Source organism: Chlorocebus sabaeus, chromosome 25 (assembly GCF_047675955.1).
Source record: "Chlorocebus sabaeus isolate Y175 chromosome 25, mChlSab1.0.hap1, whole genome shotgun sequence".
Taxonomy (NCBI): Eukaryota; Metazoa; Chordata; class Mammalia; order Primates; family Cercopithecidae; genus Chlorocebus; species Chlorocebus sabaeus.
In genome coordinates, this window is record NC_132928.1 from 49,802,194 (window position 1) to 49,822,148 (window position 19,955).

The 19,955-nt window shown below is 37.4% G+C and overlaps 1 protein-coding gene and 1 pseudogene across 6 annotated transcripts in view; one reads left to right on the forward strand and one right to left on the reverse strand.

Annotated features, from left to right (window-relative positions):
* The window catches only part of CEP350 (centrosomal protein 350), a 157,875-nt gene that overhangs the window by 112,333 nt on the left and 25,587 nt on the right, over positions 1 to 19,955 (reverse strand). For 5 of the 6 annotated variants that reach the window (XM_073011725.1, XM_073011724.1, XM_037985869.2 and 2 more), the window contains exons 2-6: positions 17,443 to 17,528; positions 16,413 to 16,459; positions 13,054 to 13,168; positions 11,455 to 11,614; positions 6,208 to 6,830 (exon numbers count right to left, since the gene is read on the reverse strand). In XM_073011725.1, the coding sequence (XP_072867826.1) occupies positions 6,208 to 6,830; positions 11,455 to 11,614; positions 13,054 to 13,168; positions 16,413 to 16,459; positions 17,443 to 17,515 (1,018 nt within the window). In that variant the 5' untranslated portion in view covers positions 17,516 to 17,528. The remainder of the gene's footprint in view (positions 1 to 6,207; positions 6,831 to 11,454; positions 11,615 to 13,053; positions 13,169 to 16,412; positions 16,460 to 17,442; positions 17,529 to 19,955) is intronic. The other variant, XM_073011726.1, reaches the window with a different exon arrangement.
* On the forward strand, positions 1,217 to 1,992 carry LOC103230501 (small ribosomal subunit protein eS24 pseudogene; annotated as a pseudogene).

Genomic DNA, 19,955 nt, shown 5'->3' on the forward strand with positions numbered 1-19,955 from the left:
ATTATAATTGCTACCATCCATCTGTTTTTGCCTATGACTGAACAAATGGGCAAGCTGCTGTTTATTCGGACAAATTGTGTCCAAAGTGTTGAAAATAGGTCTTTCAAACATACTTTTTCAATTTCTCAAGAAACCTTACATATATAGGATTTCCTAGGAATTACCATTTAGGTTTCCACTTCAAATTTTTTTTTTTTTTTTTTTTTTTGAGAAGGAGTCTCGCTCTGCCGCCCAGGCTGGAGTGCAGTGGCCGGACCTCAGCTCACTGCAAGCTCCGCCTCCCGGGTTTACACCATTCTCCTGCCTCAGCCTCCCGAGTAGCTGGGACTACAGGCGCCCACCACCTCGCCCGGCTAGGTTTTTGTATTTTTTAGTAGAGACGGGGTTTCACTGTGTTAGCCAGGATGGTCTTGATCTCCTGACCTCGTGATCCGCCCATCTCGGCCTCCCAAAGTGCTGGGATTACAGGCTTGAGCCACCGCGCCCGGCCCGGTTTCCACTTCAAATTTATCCCTACTCTTTGGCTGGGTACGGTGGCTTACACCTGTAATCCAGCACTTTGGGAGGCTGAGGCGGGTGGATCACTTGAGGCCAGGAGTTTGAGCCTGGCCAACATGGCAAAACCCCATCTCTACCAAAAATACAAAAATTAGCCAGGCATGGTGGTACACGCGTGTAATGCCAGCTACTCTAGAGGCTGAGGCATGAGAATCACTTGAACCCAGGAGGTGGAGGTTGTAGTGAACTGAGACTGCATCACTGCACGCCAGCCTGGGCGACAGACTGAGACTCTGTCTCAAAAAATAAAATAAAATAATCACTATTCTTTTAAGAAATACACTGAACTTTGTTTTGTCAAAAACAATAAAACAATGAATATAGATGATAACCAAAGTAGTACAAAGATTTTTATCTTAAGAGTGGCTCGGCTGGGCATGGTGGCTCACGCCTGTAATTCCAGCACTTTGGAAGGCTAAGGCGGGTGGATCATGAGGTCAGGAGATCAAGACCATTCTGGCTAACACGGTGAAACCCCGTCTCTACTAAAAGTACAAAAAATTAGCTGGGCGTGGTGGCGGGCGCCTGTAGTCCCAGCTACTCAGGAGGCTGAGGCTCAGGAGAATGGCATGAACCCAGGAGGCGGAGCTTGCAGTGAGCCCAGATCACGCCACTGCACTCCAGCCTGGGCAACAGTGTATGACTCCGTCTCAAAAAAAAAAAAAAGATTGGTTCAACTTATCAAAGAATTAGCAACCTATACATAACTGTACAATTAAATCAATGTAAAGAATAGGCTGGAGTAAAAAACTGGTAGTAGTACTTTAAAGGTATAAGAGAAAATGTACTGGTAAATTAATTACATATCTAATAGTAAATAATCTATTCAGCCATTAGGCACAATAGCATAAGTTTAATTTCACCCAACATTTGTGGCAAGGAACACACCATTACATCTGTATCTACATACGAGAAAAAATTTATAAACATAGTGTTGTTTTGCAAAATATAGTATGCCATTAAAAAAGTGTGGCGATTCTGCCTAGCTGCCTGAGGACTGACTGCCATCATGAATGACACAATAACTATTTGTACTAGGAAGTTCATAACCAATCAACTACCTCAGGGAGCACAGTCACAGAAGTCCTTCACCCTGGAAAGGTAACAGTACCAAAGACAGAAATTTGGGGAAAACTAGCCCAAATGTACAAAGCCACACCAATGTCATCTTTGTATTTGGATTCAGAACCCATTTTGCTGGTGACAAGACAAATGGCTTCAGCATGATTTATGATTCCTTGGGTTATGCAATGAAAAATGAGACCAAACACAGACTTCTAAGACATGGCCTGTATGAGAGAAAAAAAGACCCCAAGGAAACAGCAAAAGGAACGTAAGAACAGAATGAATAAAGTCAGGGGGACTGCAAAGGCTAAAAACAGGAGTAAAGATTCTGCAATGACTTTACCTGTGATAACTGCAGATTTTTCATGAGGATTAATAAACTGTAAAAAACTTTCAAAAAAAAAGAAAGTGTGGCAGTTCTATGCAAATGTATTTCTGTCTTCCTCAACTTTCCAATATCACCTAACCCCACTGCTCAACTATTTAACCCTCTTTTTCTCCTCTCTTTAGGAAACATTTATCCCAATGAGAGTCTTTCTTTGCATTCACATCTTGTATGTTAACTTTAAGAAGATTTCACAGCCGGGCGCGGTGGCTCAAGCCTGTAATCCCAGCACTTTGGGAGGCGGAGACGGGTGGATCACGAGGTCAGGAGATCGAGACCATCCTGGCTAACACGGTGAAACCCCGTCTCTACTAAATATTACAAAAAACTAGCCGGGCGAGGTGGCGGGTGCCTGTAGTCCCAGCTACTCGGGAGGCTGAGGCAGGAGAATGGCGTGAACCCGGGAGGCGGAGCTTGCAGTGAGCCGAGATCTGGCCACTGCACTCCAGCCTGGGCGACAGAGCAAGACTCCGTCTCAAAAAAAAAAAAAAAAAAAAAAAAAAGGAGATTTCACTATCTCCATCAGTTTATCTTTCTGTCCCCAAGTCTTTATTTCCATTGCTTTGTCCACTTTTTTTCTTACTGGTTAAATTTATTGAATAAAATAAAAAATTTACTGTGCACTTACTTATGTCCATGACACTGTAACAGGTTCTGAGATAAAATAAGGGTGACCAAGATAGGCTCTTTATCTTCATGGGCATTTATACCAGGAAGAAAAAGATACGCAAACAACTAAATATAGTACAAGAAAGAATCACATAAACACCATTCGTATTCACCATTTCAAATTTTTAAAGCAGAATCATAGAGCACCTCTGTTTCTTTTTAAAAAAACATAAATAAAAAATCAAGGTGTAAAATGAGTTTAGTATGCTAATAACTGTATAGAAAGAGGAAGAAAATAAACAAACACACAAACACACAATACACACAAGCTCCTATTTGCTTATGTTTGCAAAAGTTATTTCTGGAAGGATATACAAATTGTTAACACAAGTAACCTCCAGAAAGGGGGCCAAGCACAAGAGTGACAGAACTTTTCGAGGTACACTCTTCATCATTTGGACTGTGAACAAAATGAATTTATTATGTCTTTAAACAAATGAACTTAAAATGTCATTTCAGAATACAGTATTTTAAGATGCTTTTAATTTACACTACCAAAAAGTTGTCAGAAAAACAGTTTTTCATTGTTGGAAAAAAAAATCCACTGCTTAGGACATTGGAAGCCACATTCTATAATGAGTTCTCAAATGTTTGTTACCTTTTTTAAAGTAACCCCTCCAAAAGTTATATTTATAAAATATTTTAATATAAAAACTAGCACATTAAAAAAATAGTAAAAGGACTATGGGAAATCCAGTTATCAACTCAAAGAAAGTTATATTTAAGATTTTCACTCTCATTCTATAGAATTGTTTTTAACTTTCAGGTTTTTTTTTTTTTTTTTTTTTTTTTGGAGACGGAGTCTCGCTCTGTCGCCCAGGCTGGAGTGCAGTGGCCGGATCTCAGCTCACTGCAAGCTCCGCCTCCCGGGTTCACGCCATTCTCCTGCCTCAGCCTCCTGAGTAGCTGGGACTACAGGTGCCCGCCACCTCGCCCGGCTAGTTTTTTGTATTTTTTAGTAGAGACGGGGTTTCACCGGGTTAGCCAGGATGGTCTCGATCCCCTGACCTTGTGATCCGCCCGTCTCGGCCTCCCAAAGTGCTGGGATTACAGGCTTGAGCCACTGCGCCCGGCCAACTTTCAGGTTTTTACAAATTATTACAAAATATGAATTCAAACTGAACATTTTAACTTTGTCTTAGTGGAATAACCATTGGTATTTCAGAACTTTGACTTGTATAAAGAACAAAACTTAAATGTGTAATCTGTACTTAATGGGTCTGTATTTAATTACAGCAAAGATTTGGGGTAATCACTATCTTGGAACCAACAAAGAATATTTTGACCTCACCATTTGCTATGTGCTGTGTTAATGGTATGGATGTGATACACAAATGACTAGAAAAATATTAAAGAATTGTGTTAATACATTATTAATAAAAAATATTATTACTTATAATATTGAACAATGACAATTCTTCAGTATTCTAGAGTGAATTGGTCACAATTTTCTCGCAAATTAGCTAGAATGAAACGCAAATTATCCATTTTTATCTAATTCACAATGAGGATCACTAGCAAAACATAGTAAACAATACAAAATAAAACTAATAATCAGCGAAAACTATATGCAGTAGATGTGTTTTTAGAGAAAAATGACTAAAGATACCTTAGGTCTACAAAAACTGCAAAACTTATTAGAGAAAAATTAAGAGTCAATACAGAAATACAAAAAAAAACTGTTTACAATAAAAAAAAAAGTGCCCTAGATTGTTACTTAAGATTAATAGAAGAAACAGGCTGGGCGCGGTGATTCACGCCTGTAATTCCAGCACTTTGGGAGGCCGAGGCAGGCGGATCATCTGAGGTCAGGAGTTCAAGACCAGCCTGGCCAACATGGTGAAACCCTGTCTCTACTAAAAATACAAAAATTAGCTGGTCATGGTGGTGGGTGCCTGTAGTTCCAGCTACTCGGGAGGCTGAGGCAGAATTGCTTGAACCCAGGAGGCAGAAGTTGCAGTGAGCCGAGATCATGCCACTGCACTCCAGCCTGGGTGACAGAATGAGACTGTGCCTCAAAAAAAAAAAAAAAAGAAATTAATAGAAGAAACAAATTATTTATTTATATATATATATATAAAAAAGCATATATACAAAAACTACCTAAGCATATATATAAAAACTAAAATTGGAAAAAATACCCACAAAAAAATTAAAAAGGTTACCCTGATAGAAGTTTAAATAACAAAACTCTAACACGAATTAAACTAATCAAGAAATCAACCCTTCATTAAAAAGTTCACATGATGACCCTGTGAAAATAATTTCAGGAACATATAAATAAAAATAGAAAAATAGAAACCTCTTAAAACTACCATATATAAAAACTTGAGTTGGCTTTAAAAAAAAAAAAAAAGCTCTGAAGAGCACTTTCTAATGAAAATCTACCAATGTTGGCACAAATGTGATTTAAATATTGTTTTCTTAAATATGAGGACAGTAAATCATTCATGTTAAAATTAAATATCAACAGGATCAATGCCAATGCCAAAATATTCTGTACTCAAATATTCACTGGAAATGGAATTATCTTTTAAATATTACTTTTCAAATAATTCCTAATAACAATCCAAATACAATGGCAACATAAGGGCAGTATTCTTTCAGTTCTCTGAAAATAGTTTCGGCCCGGCGCGGTGGCTCAAGCCTGTAATCCCAGCACTTTGGGAGGCCGAGACAGGCGGATCATGAGGTCAGGAGATCGAGACCATCCTGGCTAACCCGGTGAAACCCTGTCTCTACTAAAAAAAAAAAATATATATATATATATATATATATACACACACAAAAAACCAGCCGGGTGAGGTGGCGGGCGCCTGTAGTCCCAGCTACTCAGGAGGCTGAGGCAGGAGAATGGCGTAAACCCGGGAGGCGGAGCTTGCAGTGAGCTGAGATCCATCCACCGCACTCCAGCCTGAGCGACAGAGCGAGACTCCGTCTCAAAAAAAAAAAAAAAAAAAAAAAATGAAAATAGTATCAGTTATTATTTGTATAACTTAGTAAATGTTCATATAGTGGTTCTCGAACCACAAGAATCCCCTGAAGGACTCATTAAAAATTCCAATTCTAGACCACAGCCCCAGAAAATCTGACTTAGGACTAGTGTTGGATCTAGGAATCTGTATTTTTAACATGTATATTGAAATAATTTCTTTTTTTTTTTTGAGACGGAGTCTTGCTCTGTCACCCATGCTGGAGTGAGTGGTGCGATCTCGGCTCACTGAAACCCCCGCCTCCCAGGTTCATGCCATTCTCCTGCCTCAGACTCCCAAGTAGCTGGGACTACAGGGGCCCACCACCATGCCCAGCTAATTTTTTTTGTATTTTTAGTAGAGACGGGGTTTCACCATGTTAGCCAGGATGGTCTTGATCTCCTGACCTCATGATCCACCCACCTCGGCCTCCCAAAGTGCTTATGCAGTCAAGAATAACATCCTGTTCTAAAGATGATCCTCCCTATTCAAATACATCCTAGGGAGAAAGAAGAACAAAGAAGCAGGGAGAGGAAGATATAAAGACTGATTACAAACCTTTATATGCTGGAGCAGGGGGTGCTGTTGCCACTTTTCTGACTTTTGCTGTTACTGAGTTATCAACATTAACAATCATTACTGGATGGTCAATATGACCCAGCTTCTGACCGTGGCCATTTGTTTCTTCTGGGTGTTCCCACTGTTTTCTAATCCGTTCCTTAAGTTTTTCCAGTTTGACATCATGTTGTCGCCGCTTTAGAATATCTAATCTTTGGGAATTAGAAGTACTAGTAGAGGATGGAGAAGAGTCAGTTAGTCGTAACACTTTTGGATCAATATCATGGGCCATGTTATTCACAGAAAGCTTCAAATTGTTCTCACTTCCTTTTGTTCTGTTAGGCATTTCTTCTTCAGTTCTCATAGAAGCTCCCATCCTAATCAAACATTCAGAATTTTGCAATGCATCAATTGCTGGTCGATCATTTAAAAACCTAACAACTGTATCATTGATGACAGATGATTGGGAGCTCTCAAAATCACAGCTCCGTATATTCCGTTCTTCTCGACTGCCTATCATCCAGTTACCACTCTCACTCTTTTCTTCATTAACATCTACACAATATACATCCTTTGACTCCAGATGGCTGGAACTCAAATTGGAAGGTGCACCATGGATTTCCCTACAATAAAAAATAATAAGTTCTGTGACTATAAGAAATAACATATTGTATAGTTGAAAATTGCTAAGAGTAGATTTTAAGTGTTTTCACCACAAAAAATAAGAATATGAGGTAATACATGTTAAATAACTTGATTTAGCCATTCCACAAGGTATACATATACCAAAATATCATGTTGTATACTATACATACAGTTTCTACTTGTCAATTTTAAAGCTAAATCTTTTTAAAAGCTTTTCATAAAAGTACAAAAACTAGTCAAATGGAAACCAGTCATACAAACTGAATGAGAACTCTAAGCTAGCATTAGAAACCAAAAAATAAAAAGCCTAGAAATTCCAGTAAGTTAAAGATTGCAAAATAACCATTAGTAATATTATAACTCAATGCTCAATACCCCCTCTATCAAGTAAAATGGCAAATAATCTAAATAACAATCTGCATATTATAAAATAAGGAATATGCAAAAGATATGTAGAGAGATTTCCTAAGAACTCCAGAAAACAGGATTATAATCTGACTTCGGGTATTCACTTGACATTTGTCAATAAAATGTGTTATTTGCTACTCTATAAAATCTTACATACCAGGGAAAGAAGTTCTCAAATACTGGCATTTCATATATGTCACTTCTAAATAAGGAACAAAATTAATAAATAGACTAGGAGTAGAAATATAGTGGAGGTACAATAAATATTTTCCTCCAAATAAATGTGGTTAGTAATGTTAAATCTCTTAACCACAAAGTATTTTTTGGCAGCTTCAAACTTTGTAAAGCGTATCTAGAAAATCAGGAGTAAGCAAAGAAGGCTGGGCAAAGCCGAAGTACCTCTCACAAGTCCATATTCTCTGCTCATAGAAAACACTACCAAAAATCTTCCTCCAGAGACTATTTTTATTTTACATGTCATTCTAATAAGCCTTACTTTAAATTTTATTTATTTATTTATTTATGTATTTATTTTTGAGAAGGATTCTCCCTCTGTCACCCAGGCTGGAGTGCAGTGGCATGATCTCACTCACTGCAACCTCTGCCTCCCAGGTTCAAGTGATTCTCCCGCCTCAGCCTCCCGAGTAGCTGGGATTGCAGACGCGTGCCATCATGCTTGGCTAACTTTTCTATTTTTAGTACAGACGAGGTTTCACCATGTTGGTTGGCCAGGCTAGTCTTGAACTCCTGACCTCAGGTGATCCACCTGCCTCGGCCTTCCAAAGTGCTGGGATTACAGGTGTGAGCCATTGTGCCTGGCTGAGCCTTATTTTAGGAAAGCAGTTCATGAAAAGGGAGGCTAATGAAGACAAATATTTCAGCAGTGAGAAGAGCACATGAATCATGAAAAAAATAGTCAAGAAAATTATAAAGCCAGACATAACAACAGGCTGGACCTGAATGTCTGAAACAGCAGCCACTAGTCACATGTGGCTATTGAGCACATGATATGTGGCTAATCAAAATTGACAGCTGCTGTAATGTAAGTTACATACTGGGTTCTAAAAATTTAGGAATGTAAAATATCTTTTTTGTGTGTGACTACTAAAAATGTTGAATGTGTGGCTCACATTAATGGTTCTATTGTATAGCAATGATCTGATCTAGGGCATTTCAGGTAAAAGCATAAAACCCTAAATACTACAAAGATTTTTAAAGCCACGATAACATAACATAGTAACTGTTTCTATTGAGATCATATGAGCATGTGCATTTTTCTAAGAAAACAGTTTACAGCTGGCCGGGCGCGGTGGCTCATGCCTGTAATCCCAGCACTTTGGGAGGCCAAGGCGGGTGGATCATGAGATCAGGAGATTGAGACCATCCTGGCTAACACAGTGAAACCCTGTCTCTACTAAAAATACAAAAAAATTAGTAGGGCGTGGTGGCAGGCGACAGTAGTCCCACCTACTTGGAAGGCTGAGGCAGGAGAATGGCGTGAACACGGGAGGCGGAGCTTGCAGTGAGCTGAGATCATGCCACTGCACTCCAGCCTGGGCAACAAAGCAAGACTTAGTCAAAGCGAGACTCGGTCTCAAAAAAAAAAAAAAGAACAGTCTACGGCTTTTGTCAGATTCTCACTGGGGTCCATAACCCAAAAAACTTTAGACCCTGTTCTGAGTGGTTGATTTTGAAAAAGATGGGGATCGCCAGGTGTGGTAGCTCACACCTGTAATCCAAGCACTTGTAGAGGCCAAGGTGGGCAGATTGCTTGAGCCCAGGAGTATGAGACTAGCCTGGGCAACACAACAAAAACCTGTCTCTACAAAAAATACGAAAATTAGCTGGGAGTGGTGGTGCTTGTCTGTAGTCCCAGCTACTCTGGAGACTGAGGTGGGAGGATGGCTTGAGCCCAGGGGAACAAGGCTGTAGTGAGCTGTGATTGGGCCACCGGACTCCAGCCTGGGCAACAGAGTGAGGCACTGCCTCAAAAAAAAAAGAAAAAAAGAAAGAGATGGGGCTGTGAAATCAGTCCTAGAGACCGAGGCTAAATGTGATTATTTTCACTATATTAACAAGACTGCAACAATTGACAGTTAAAATAATTTAGTTCTAAAATTAGCACATGCAAAAAATAAAAACATAAAATGGTAGGTTACACATCATGTCCACTCTCAAAAGACAGAAAATTAACACCCCCCAACAAAAAGTAATTTCATACAATCTTTCATTCACTCACTCATTAAATATTTACTGAATACATATAAAGATATTCAGTATATAATTCCTTCAACTTTTCTGTAAATTTCACATTTTTCCTGGTAATAGGTTAGGAAAAAGTATTTAAATATTTAGTACATGCTAGGCATTAAGCTAATGCCATGAGAGTAAGATTTACACCCTTAGATAGACTAATGGGCAGATATGGAACCAAAACATAATGCCACCCGAAAATGTTTTAACAGAGGAAGCTACACAGTACTTTGGGAGCAGAGAGGGATGATGAACTAGGTTGGGAAAATGGGAGTGGGGTAGAAACAGATCTGGCCATTTTTCCCAAAAAAAGTAATGAGTTTTAAGTGAGGAATGGAATCCACCAGGTGGAGGGTATTCCATTCACAGCTATCCTCTGGGTATTTTTTTCTTTTCTTAAAAGATACATAATTTACAGGCCAGCCGCAGTGGCTCACGTCTGTAATCCAAGCACTTTGGGAGGCCGAGGCAGGTAGATCACTTGAGCACATGAGTTCAAGACTCCCTTAGGCAATATGGTGAAACCCCCATCTCTATCAAAAATGCAAAAAAAAAAAATTAGTCGGGCATGGTAGCTCGCGCCTGTAAGTCTCAGCTACTTAGGAAGCTGAGGTGGGAGAATCGCCTGAGTCCGGAAGGCGGAGGTTGCAGTGAGCCATGATCGTGCCACTGCACTCCAGCCTGGGCAACAGAACAAGACCTTGTCTCAAAAACAAAAAACCATAATTTACATACTTCTAAATGTAAAGTAGTATTATTTGCAGGAAGAACACTGAACATAAATATGAAGTGAGCAACTCAGTCTCAATTCTGAAAATGATTATGTCTCTAGGCAAGTTGCTTAATATCTGTGTGTTTAGAGATTCTGAACTTCGATTATTCCTCTTCAAACTTTTCCCTTCTCCTTTTTTTTAAACTCTGAACTTTACCCAGATTATACCCCTGACCTTCTTTCTATATTTTTTCCAGCCCTTCTAGTGCTTCAATACTAGTGATTAACTCCCAGATTTATATTCTCAGCCCTGACCATCCCACATACATTCTTACCCAAATTTTTAAATGCCTACTTAATATTTCCACCTAGATAATTCAAAATTGCATCAAATGCAACATATTAAAAATTGAACTGACAATCCACCTCCATCTCCCAATGTATGTAAAATTTAAGAGTACAAACATACACCTAGAACTACCAAGTATCATCATGAAACTTCTTGATTTGTGTTTAAAACACAAAAAAAGCTTACAAATGAAACAAAAAAAAGGCCCAGTGTTTATTACTTATTAATATTTGCCATACTAAGAATATGAATGCACTGAAATCATTAGTAAAGCGTCTCTCAAATACAAAATTCTGTAAGTTTATCAGTTGAATATCTTAAGCCATGTTAACAAAAATGCAAAGCATTTTATATCATCTATACTATCAAAATTCTTACATCAATCTTGAACATCTAAGTTGCTGAAAGCCATTGGCAACAAAATAAAACAATAAATCAACTCACATTCTCAATAAGAAAGGAATTTTATGTGACTAATTAATGCTCCCCCCTCAAAAAAGAAAAAAAGTTAGCAATATAAAGTTCACTATATAAAATAAATGATCTGAGTTATTAAGAAGAAACAAAAAAGCCATACTTCCAGAGATGGAATAATTTGTTTCTAGGAAACATATTTATTACAATAAAGGTGGCCTGAGGCAACTATTACTATTTCTTTCCCCTTGAATATTTATCTGTAGAAGAGGCCACTGCAGTCAGTATTTCATGTTTGCACTATCTTTTGTAGCCATCTTTTGTGGAGAATGAAAAAGGTAGTAATACTAGAGTATTACACTATTTCACAACCAGAGTGCTGTAAAAAACTCAGAAAACAAAGTATACTCTTACTGTAAATATTACAGGCTAAACCTATTTGATACCTTTTTTTTTCAATACTAACCTATAAGAAACCAAAGGTTCACGAAATTCCACACGATTATTTTTCTTCACATTACTCTCCAGGGTGGTAGCTCTGAGAGGACTACGAGATTTCTCTTTTCGTGATTTAGAGGATTTGGAGATTGGAGCATTAACCCAAGAATCATCCAGGTATCTACCATCTGAAGGAAAAGGAAATCTGTGAGAACATATGATATAAAATACAACTGCTTCTGAATTTGGCTGGTATCTTAAAAAAAATTAGGTATCTATTATTTCTAAGAGTTGGATATTATATAAGTTATCTCTAGTATCTCTAGTTGGATATTATATTATATAAGTAGATGAAAAACATTCAGGTTAAATTGTTAAAGTAACTCCATTGATAGAGAAATTATATTCTGAGAAAACAATGCAAAATAAAATTCTACATATAAAATTTATTTTTGTCATGGCTCTCACTTAAAAGAGAAGTATCAGATACAACCTAACAAACTGCCAGGTTAAAAAAAAAATCTATCTGTCTATATATATATAAAAATATTTATATATATAAATATATCCCAGTTTAGGTAGAAAGTACTGACCTGGAGGTTTTCACCCACCAATTAAAAAACCACAGAATGGCCCAGCATGATGGCTCACACCTGTAATCCCTGCACTTTGGGAGGCCATGGCAGGCGGATCACAAGGTCAGGAGTTCAAGACCAGCCTGACCAACATGGTGAAACCCCATCTCTTCTAAAAATACAAAAATTAGCCAGGCCTAGTGGCACAGCTACTCAGGAGGCTAAGGCAGGAGAATCGCTTGAACCTGGGACGCAGAGGATGCAGTGAGTAGAAATCACACCACTGCACTTTAGCCTGGGCAACAGAGTGAGACTCTGTTTCAAAAAAAGAAAAAAGAAAAAAAAAAGGAAAGAAACCACAAGATCAAAATACAAAAGGTAACCCAAGAAAATATTTGCATTATATCATTTTATAACAGTCACCATATGAAAGAGATTCCATTTATGATTTTAAATCCCAATAAAAATATACATTTTATTAAGTCAACTAAATTTCACTTCCAAAGCACTATTTATCTGTGAATTTAAAAAACAAATCAGACATACATAACCTCAAAATGAAACTCATCGCTAAAAACAAATGAAAACTCATTGTCAAGGGTGATGTAATAGTGCTAAAGTCCCTGATCAAAAGATGGTGAAAACACCATCTACAGTCACTGAACATGAGGCTGTTTCATAGTTACCCAATATCAAAAGAAAAAGATAAAACGCCAGTGTCTCTGACAAAAAAGCAAGCAACACGAGACTATAAGAAGAAATTAAACTGAAACAAAACTACTACATCAACAACTTATATTTAAGGCAGAGTGTGGTAGCTACACCTATAATCCCAGCACTTTAAGGAGTCCAAGATGGGAGGATTACTTAAGGCCAGGAGTTCAAGACAAGCCTGGGCAGCACAGAGAGACTTCGTCTCTACAAAAGATAAAATAAGATTAGCCAGGTGTGGTGGCTAGATCTACAAGCTATACCCCTGTAGATAGAGCTGTCTGTTTTTTCAAAATTTATATTTAATATATGTATATATTTGGAAGTAACTTCATACATACCTTTTCTACTTATTTTTCGGGTAGCACTTGTAGAAGACTTCTTGGTATCCATGACAGAATCACACACAGCTGTACTTGTAGGGGCTACTTCTAATTTATTTTCAATGTGTCTCAGCTAAAGTTTAAATACCATCACAAGACATAAGTTAATTCCATAAATAATCCACCATCAATTTACATGGTTATTTAAAAGTATATTGCCTGATACCTTTTTCCAAAGTAGAAAAAAAACTCAGGAATGCTTTCTTAAAATATTTGTTTTTCATCATTTTTTACTTTAGCTATAATAATATCTGGCATAATGCTCCCCAAATTTAGACAAGAAAAATCAGTAAGATTCTGAAGAATATCAAAGAGTTTCCACTTGATATGTTGACCTATTTTTTAAATTGTTTAGTAAAAAAAAAGTAGTAAATTATCTGACTTTTTTTTTTTGAGACGGTCTTGGTCCATCATGCAGGCTGGAGTGCAGTGACACGATCTCGAGTCACTGCAACCTCCACCTCACGGGTTCAAGAGATTCTCCTTCAGCCTCCCTAGTGGCTGGGATTACAGGCGTGCGCCACCACACCGGGCTAATTTTTGTATTTTTCATAGAGATGGGGTTTCCCCATGTTGGCCAGGCTGTTCTCAAACTCCTGACCTCAGGTGATCCACACGCCTCAGCCTCCCAAAGTGCTGGGATTACAGGCATGAGCCACCATGTTCAGCCAATTATCTGACTTTATATGTGACATACCATTATGCAATATATCCTGTGCATTTTACATGCAAAAATGAGTAAAGAATTATTTACCTGGACCAAAATTTAGGACTATAAGTACTCAAACAGCCACTGTGTTTTACAGTTTTATGTCTATAAAGTAAGTTTCACAATAAAGAGAAAATATAACTCTGTAATATAAGTCAACTTTTGGTTATAACCACCAATGTTCTCAATGACTGAAAAGCATTTTTTCCTAAATAGTAAAATATTACATGCTTACAAGAAAAAACTAGGAAAACAGAAACAATATAAAAAATAAAATTAAAATCATCAAAATTCCATCACATATAGACACTTCATATAAAATTTTGATATATCTTCCTTCAGATTTTTTTTTTTTTTTTTTTTTTTTTTGAGACAGGGTCTCACTCTGTCACCCAGGCTGGAGTGCAGTCACATGATCTCAGCTCACTGCAACCTCTGCATCCTGGGCTCAAGCAATCCTCCCACCTCAGCCTCCCAAGTAGCTGAGACTACAGATGTACACCACTAATTAGCCCAGCTAATTTTGTATTTTTGTAGAGACGGGGTTTAAAATTCAGAATCTGAATTTTAATAAGCTCCCAAATGTCCAGGTTGATCTCGAACTCCCGAGCTCAAGTGATCTACCTGCCTCAGCCTCCCAAAGTGCTGCGATTACAGGCATGAGCGACTGCACCCAGCCTTCCTTCAGATTTTTGCATCCCAATGCATTTTAAAAATTGGAATAATTTTTGATATACTAATAGGTCTACATTAGATTGTCTCCCCACTTATATTCCTTTATCATCCTTAAATGTTCTTCAAAAACACCCAATAGTTTTGAAAAACAACTATTAACAGTTTAACTCTAAATTAGTTTAGCACTAAGTTAAACTGGTGGATAAAAACTATTTCTATACTATACAAAATATAATGCTCAGGTAGAAGAGACAGAATATATATTGCTACATTCATAGGGCCAAAATATGACTCTGCATTGGGACCAAATCTAGGTTATATCACCTTTTCCAGATTTATTTTCAAACTAGTTCTAAAGATTAGAGGACAGAAAATATCACTGAAATACTTAGTAAAGAAGTAGGTGATTCAAAATCAGGTGGTATAGAAAACAAAAAAGGGTATATTAGGAAAGTAATTTGCCCAGAGAGCAAATTAAAAAGAAAAGAGTTTCCCTTTGAATGAACTATTTGCAGCACCTGCCAAACTTGGATTCCTAAACTCTAGACAAGATTGGCCAGAACACAAATGGGAACAGGTTGCCCACAGTCATTCTTCTTCAGTAGTAAGAGAAAAAAACAACCTGTTATTGCCACAAAAAAGAAGTAACTCTTTCAACACTGTTATTCAACATAGTACAGGAAGTCCTAGCTAGAGCAATCAGACAACAGAAAGAAATAAAGGGCATCCAAATTGGAAAGGAAGAATAACTCACAGTCCATTCAAGAAGTTGGTTTCCTTCATTTCCTCCCTAACAATGAGCCTTCTACATAGACAAAGCCACTACCTTCATCCTCTGTTTTAAATTTTTCTTTCTTTTCTTTTTTTTTTTTTTTTTTGAGACAGGATCTCATTCTGTTGCCCAGGCTGGAATGCAGTGGTATGATCACAGCTCACTGCAGCCTTGAGCTCCCGGGCTCAGGTAATCATCCCACCTCAGCCTCCCGAGTGGCTGGGACCACAGGCGCATGCCACCACACCCAGCTAATTTTTGTACTGTTGCAGAAATGGGGTTTTGCCATGTTTTACAGGCTGGTCTTAAACTCCTGGGCTCAAAATGATCCTCCCACCTTGGCCTCCCAAAGTGCTGGGATTACAGGGTGCGCCACTGCATCCAGCTTAAATTCTCTTTTCCACCTACCAAATGAACAAATTTATTAAAGGTGAATAAACAGTACAAATTATTATTATTGCTGAGACAGGGTCTTGCTCTGGCATTCAGGCTAAAGTGCAGTGGCACAATCAAGGGTCTCTGCAACCTCAAAGCCTCAACCTCCCTGGGCCCAAGCAATTCTCCTGCCTCAGCCTCCTGAGTAGCAGGGATTACAGGTGCACACCACCAAGCCTGGCTAATTTTTGTCTTTTTTTGGTAGAGACAGGGCTTTGCCATGTTGCCCAGGCTAATCTCAAACTCCTGGGCTCAAGCTATCTACCCACCTCAACCTCCCAAAGTGCTAGGATTACAGGTGTAAGCCACCACAACCAGTTAATTTTAATACTTTATATGCCATGGTGCTTGTGCTCCTAATCCCTAAAGTAGTATCCTGTTTATTACTTTACCATTTAATAGTTGTCATTTATGTTCATTTTATAATATATAGCGTGTGTGTGTGCGTGTGTATATATATATATATATATATATATAGAGAGAGAGAGAGAGAGAGAGAGAGAGAGAGAGACTAAGAGAGAGAGAGAGAGAGAGAGAGAGGGGATCTCTTGAGCCCAGGAGTTCAAGACCAGCCTGAGCAACACAGTGAGAACCTGTCTGTATAACAAAAAATAAAAATAAAAGTAAATTTTAAAGAACAGTATGGAAAAAATTTTAATCTATTCAATCATAACAGGAAATTGATTTTGATATAGAAATAAATAAATGGACGCTAAAACTACTTACAGCAGCCTTGGTTTGAGAAAGTGCATCCCACGATGTGGTAATATCTCCTGGGAAAAAAAATGATATTTACTATATCAATCAACCAGAATCTCTGAATTAGACCTCAGAATCTGAATATTAATAAGCTCCCAAATGTACTCAAAAGTCTGAAAACTACCTTATTAGGCAGAACAATTCCTCAGCAAATGCTTTGTTATATTGAGTCAAAATGGGTTTTTATCTATAAGATTATTAAGCCAACATTCCCAACATATAGTTTAAAGGTAAATAGACACTGCTACCATTGGACTGGCATTTCCACTCACATCTATATCAGACAGCTCCAAAAATAAGCAGCACCCTCAGTTTACCCCAATGAGCTGAACAAAAATTTTATATTGTACTATATTTTATAATACAATGTGAGAAAGATTAGAAAGCTACTCCAGATTTTGATCTACCAGTAAAAACATAGGTAAAATCCATTCAGTCTTTCAGATAACAACCCTTCAAATAGTTTAAGGTCATGTATTTTCCATAAGTCATCCTTCTTCAGGATAAGTATTTCCACTTCCTCCAAATACTCTTCATATGACTTGATTTCCAGATCTTTCACAAACCCAATAATCTTCCTCCAGATGTACTCTAGTTTGTCAATCTCCCTCAAAAAATATCATGCCTTAAAATTACCTCTAATGCATTATTTTAAAAAGGATTCAGTGAGACTCTTACTATTATTATCTGTAACCCTGTAAGTCTGTAGCTATATTGGGGCTATACCATTTATTGAAATTAGGCCAGAATTTCTGAAAAATTTTACATATACTGGTTCATTTTAAAAAAGGATTCCTGCTTTACAAAACAGTTTACCATAGGATGCTTTTAACATGAAGCACCATGTATATTTAAAATATAAGAGAATTTAAAAATTATTTATCCACTTTCTATAAATGAAAGCATAGGTATAATTTTCATTTATTTATTAGACCAAAATGTAATACACATGACCTAAATGAGGTATTAAGTTCCCTTTAAAAAAACAAAATCATACCTTGAACAGTATCCTTGCTTTGAGAGTTCCTTGGATTTTGTAAAGGCACCTCTTTTGATTTGCTGCTCCTCATCCTGCCAATTTACCTGCAATCACATCAGCATTCACTGAACATCAATCTTATATTATTTTTCCTCAGAAAAATAACTCATTACAAATTATATTATGACTACTTCACACCCATTAGGATGTAAATAGGACAGGCTACTATCAAAAACACACAAAATAGTAACTGCTGGCAAAGATTTGCAAAACTAGAACCCGTGTGTGCTGTTGGTGGTAATGTATAATGGTACAGTCACTATGGAAAACAGTGTGGCAGTTCCTCAAAAAAGTAAAATTAGAATTACCATAAGATCCAGCAATTCTACTTCTAGATATATGATACGGTTTGGTTCTGTGTCTCCGCCCAAATCTCACCCTGAATTGTAATCTCCATAATCCCCAAGTGTCATGGGCAGAACCAGGTAGAAGTAATTGGATCGGGGGGGCAGTTTCCCCTATGCTATTCTCATGATAGTGAGTCTCATGAGATCTAATGGCTTCATAAGTATCTGGCATTTCCCCTGCTTGCACTCATTCTCTCTCCTGCCACCCTCTGAAGAGGTGCCTTCTGCCATGATTGTAAGTTTCCCGAGGCCTCCCCAGCCATGTGGAGCTGTGAACCAATTAAACATCTTTTCTTTATAAATTACCCAGTCTCGGGTAATTTATAGCAGTGTGAGAATGGACAAATATAGTATACAACCAAAAAACTTGTGGAGGCTTGAACTATTTGTACAACCCTGTTCAAAGCAGCATTATTCATAGTAGCTAACATGGAAGTAGCCCAACTATCTATCAACAAATGAATGAATAAGCAAAATGACATTTATATATATAATAGAATATTATTAAGCCTTAAAAGGAAGGAAATCTGATATATCATACAACATGAAAGAATCTTGAGGACATTGTACTAAGTAAAATAAGCCAACCACAAAAAGACAAATACTGTATGATTCCACTTATATGAGACAGTAAGAATAGCCAAAATCATCGAGACAGAAAGTAGAATGGTGGTTGCCAGGGGCTGGGGAAAGAGATGAATGGGAGTTACTGTTTAATGGGTTTCAGTTTTGCAAAATGAAAAGAAGTCTGGAAATGGATGGTGTTAACACCATTGAACTGTATACTTAAGAAATGGTTGTAATGGTAAATTTTATGTTATGTATATTTTACCGTAATAAAAAAATGAAAGGAAAAAAATTACGTCACAACTCAAAGGGAAAGATCATGATCTGCCTATGGTTAGACAGCTTAGTGATAAGTCATACTATATTTTCCTATGAATACAGAGGAACTAGTCTCTTATAAAAATCATGTAACAACACAGAAAGTTTGAAAAATATAAGAAGAAAAACTCATTACTCCCTAAATCCTAATACAATCATTAATAAATAATTTTATTACTATCATCACTGTAACTTCAATTTTGTGCCCTATTTTACCTAACTGCTGGACATTTGTGGTGGTTTTAAAACATATTCAAAATTTGTTTCATACTCCTTTCTTCAAAATGTGGAAATTAATTATTCTCCCACTGAATGTGGTGGGACTTAGAGACTTATTTTAAACTAATATCACATGTGATGAAAGTGACAATATGTGACTTCCAAGACTAGGCTATAAAACACATTCCCTTCTCTCTTTATACCTCAAGGATCCAGGTGTCATGTCCTAAGAACAGTCAAGCAATCCTCTAGATGTCCATGTGGCAAAGAACTGAAGCCGCCTGCCTACAGTTATGTGGGTGAGCTATCCCTTGCAAGTAGATCCTCCAGCCCAAGTCAAATCTTCATAGGACTACAGCTCTACCTGACATCCTGACTGCAACCTCATGAGAGACACTGAGCCAAAATCACCCAGATAAGCTGCTCCTGAATTCCTTACATACACAGAAAGTGTGAGATCGCAAATGTTTTGTTTTAAACTGCTTAAATTGGGGTGGGAGGTTATGAATTACACAACAAGAGATATCCAATACAATATTATGTACCCTTTTCTCTTCTACAAATAATACTGAAATGAACATATTTGTATCTATGAATTTCTGCTTATTTGGATTATTTATCTAGAACAGTATCTGCAAAGTGTGCTAAAACTGAATGAAAGAATGTGAAGAACATGCTGCTCTTGAAACACCATGTCACTGAAATACAATGGGTCTTCCAAGAAGGGCCTACCCATTTCATAAATATCTCAATATTATCTATTCTTTCTACTTTTGCTGATTTAACAGGAAAAAAATGTATGCTTTAATTTGAATTTGGTAGATGCTAGGGGGATAAAACGTTCTGCTCTATATCTTAACCTTAGTGCTTCATTTGTGAATTGTCTTTTCTATCCTTTGCCCACTTACCTACCAGGATCTTAATGTTCTTCTTATCAAGTTGATGAGTTATTTGCCTTACAAATATATTAAACCTGTCATATTTGATAAACATTATTTTCTCCACTTAGTTGTATGCAGA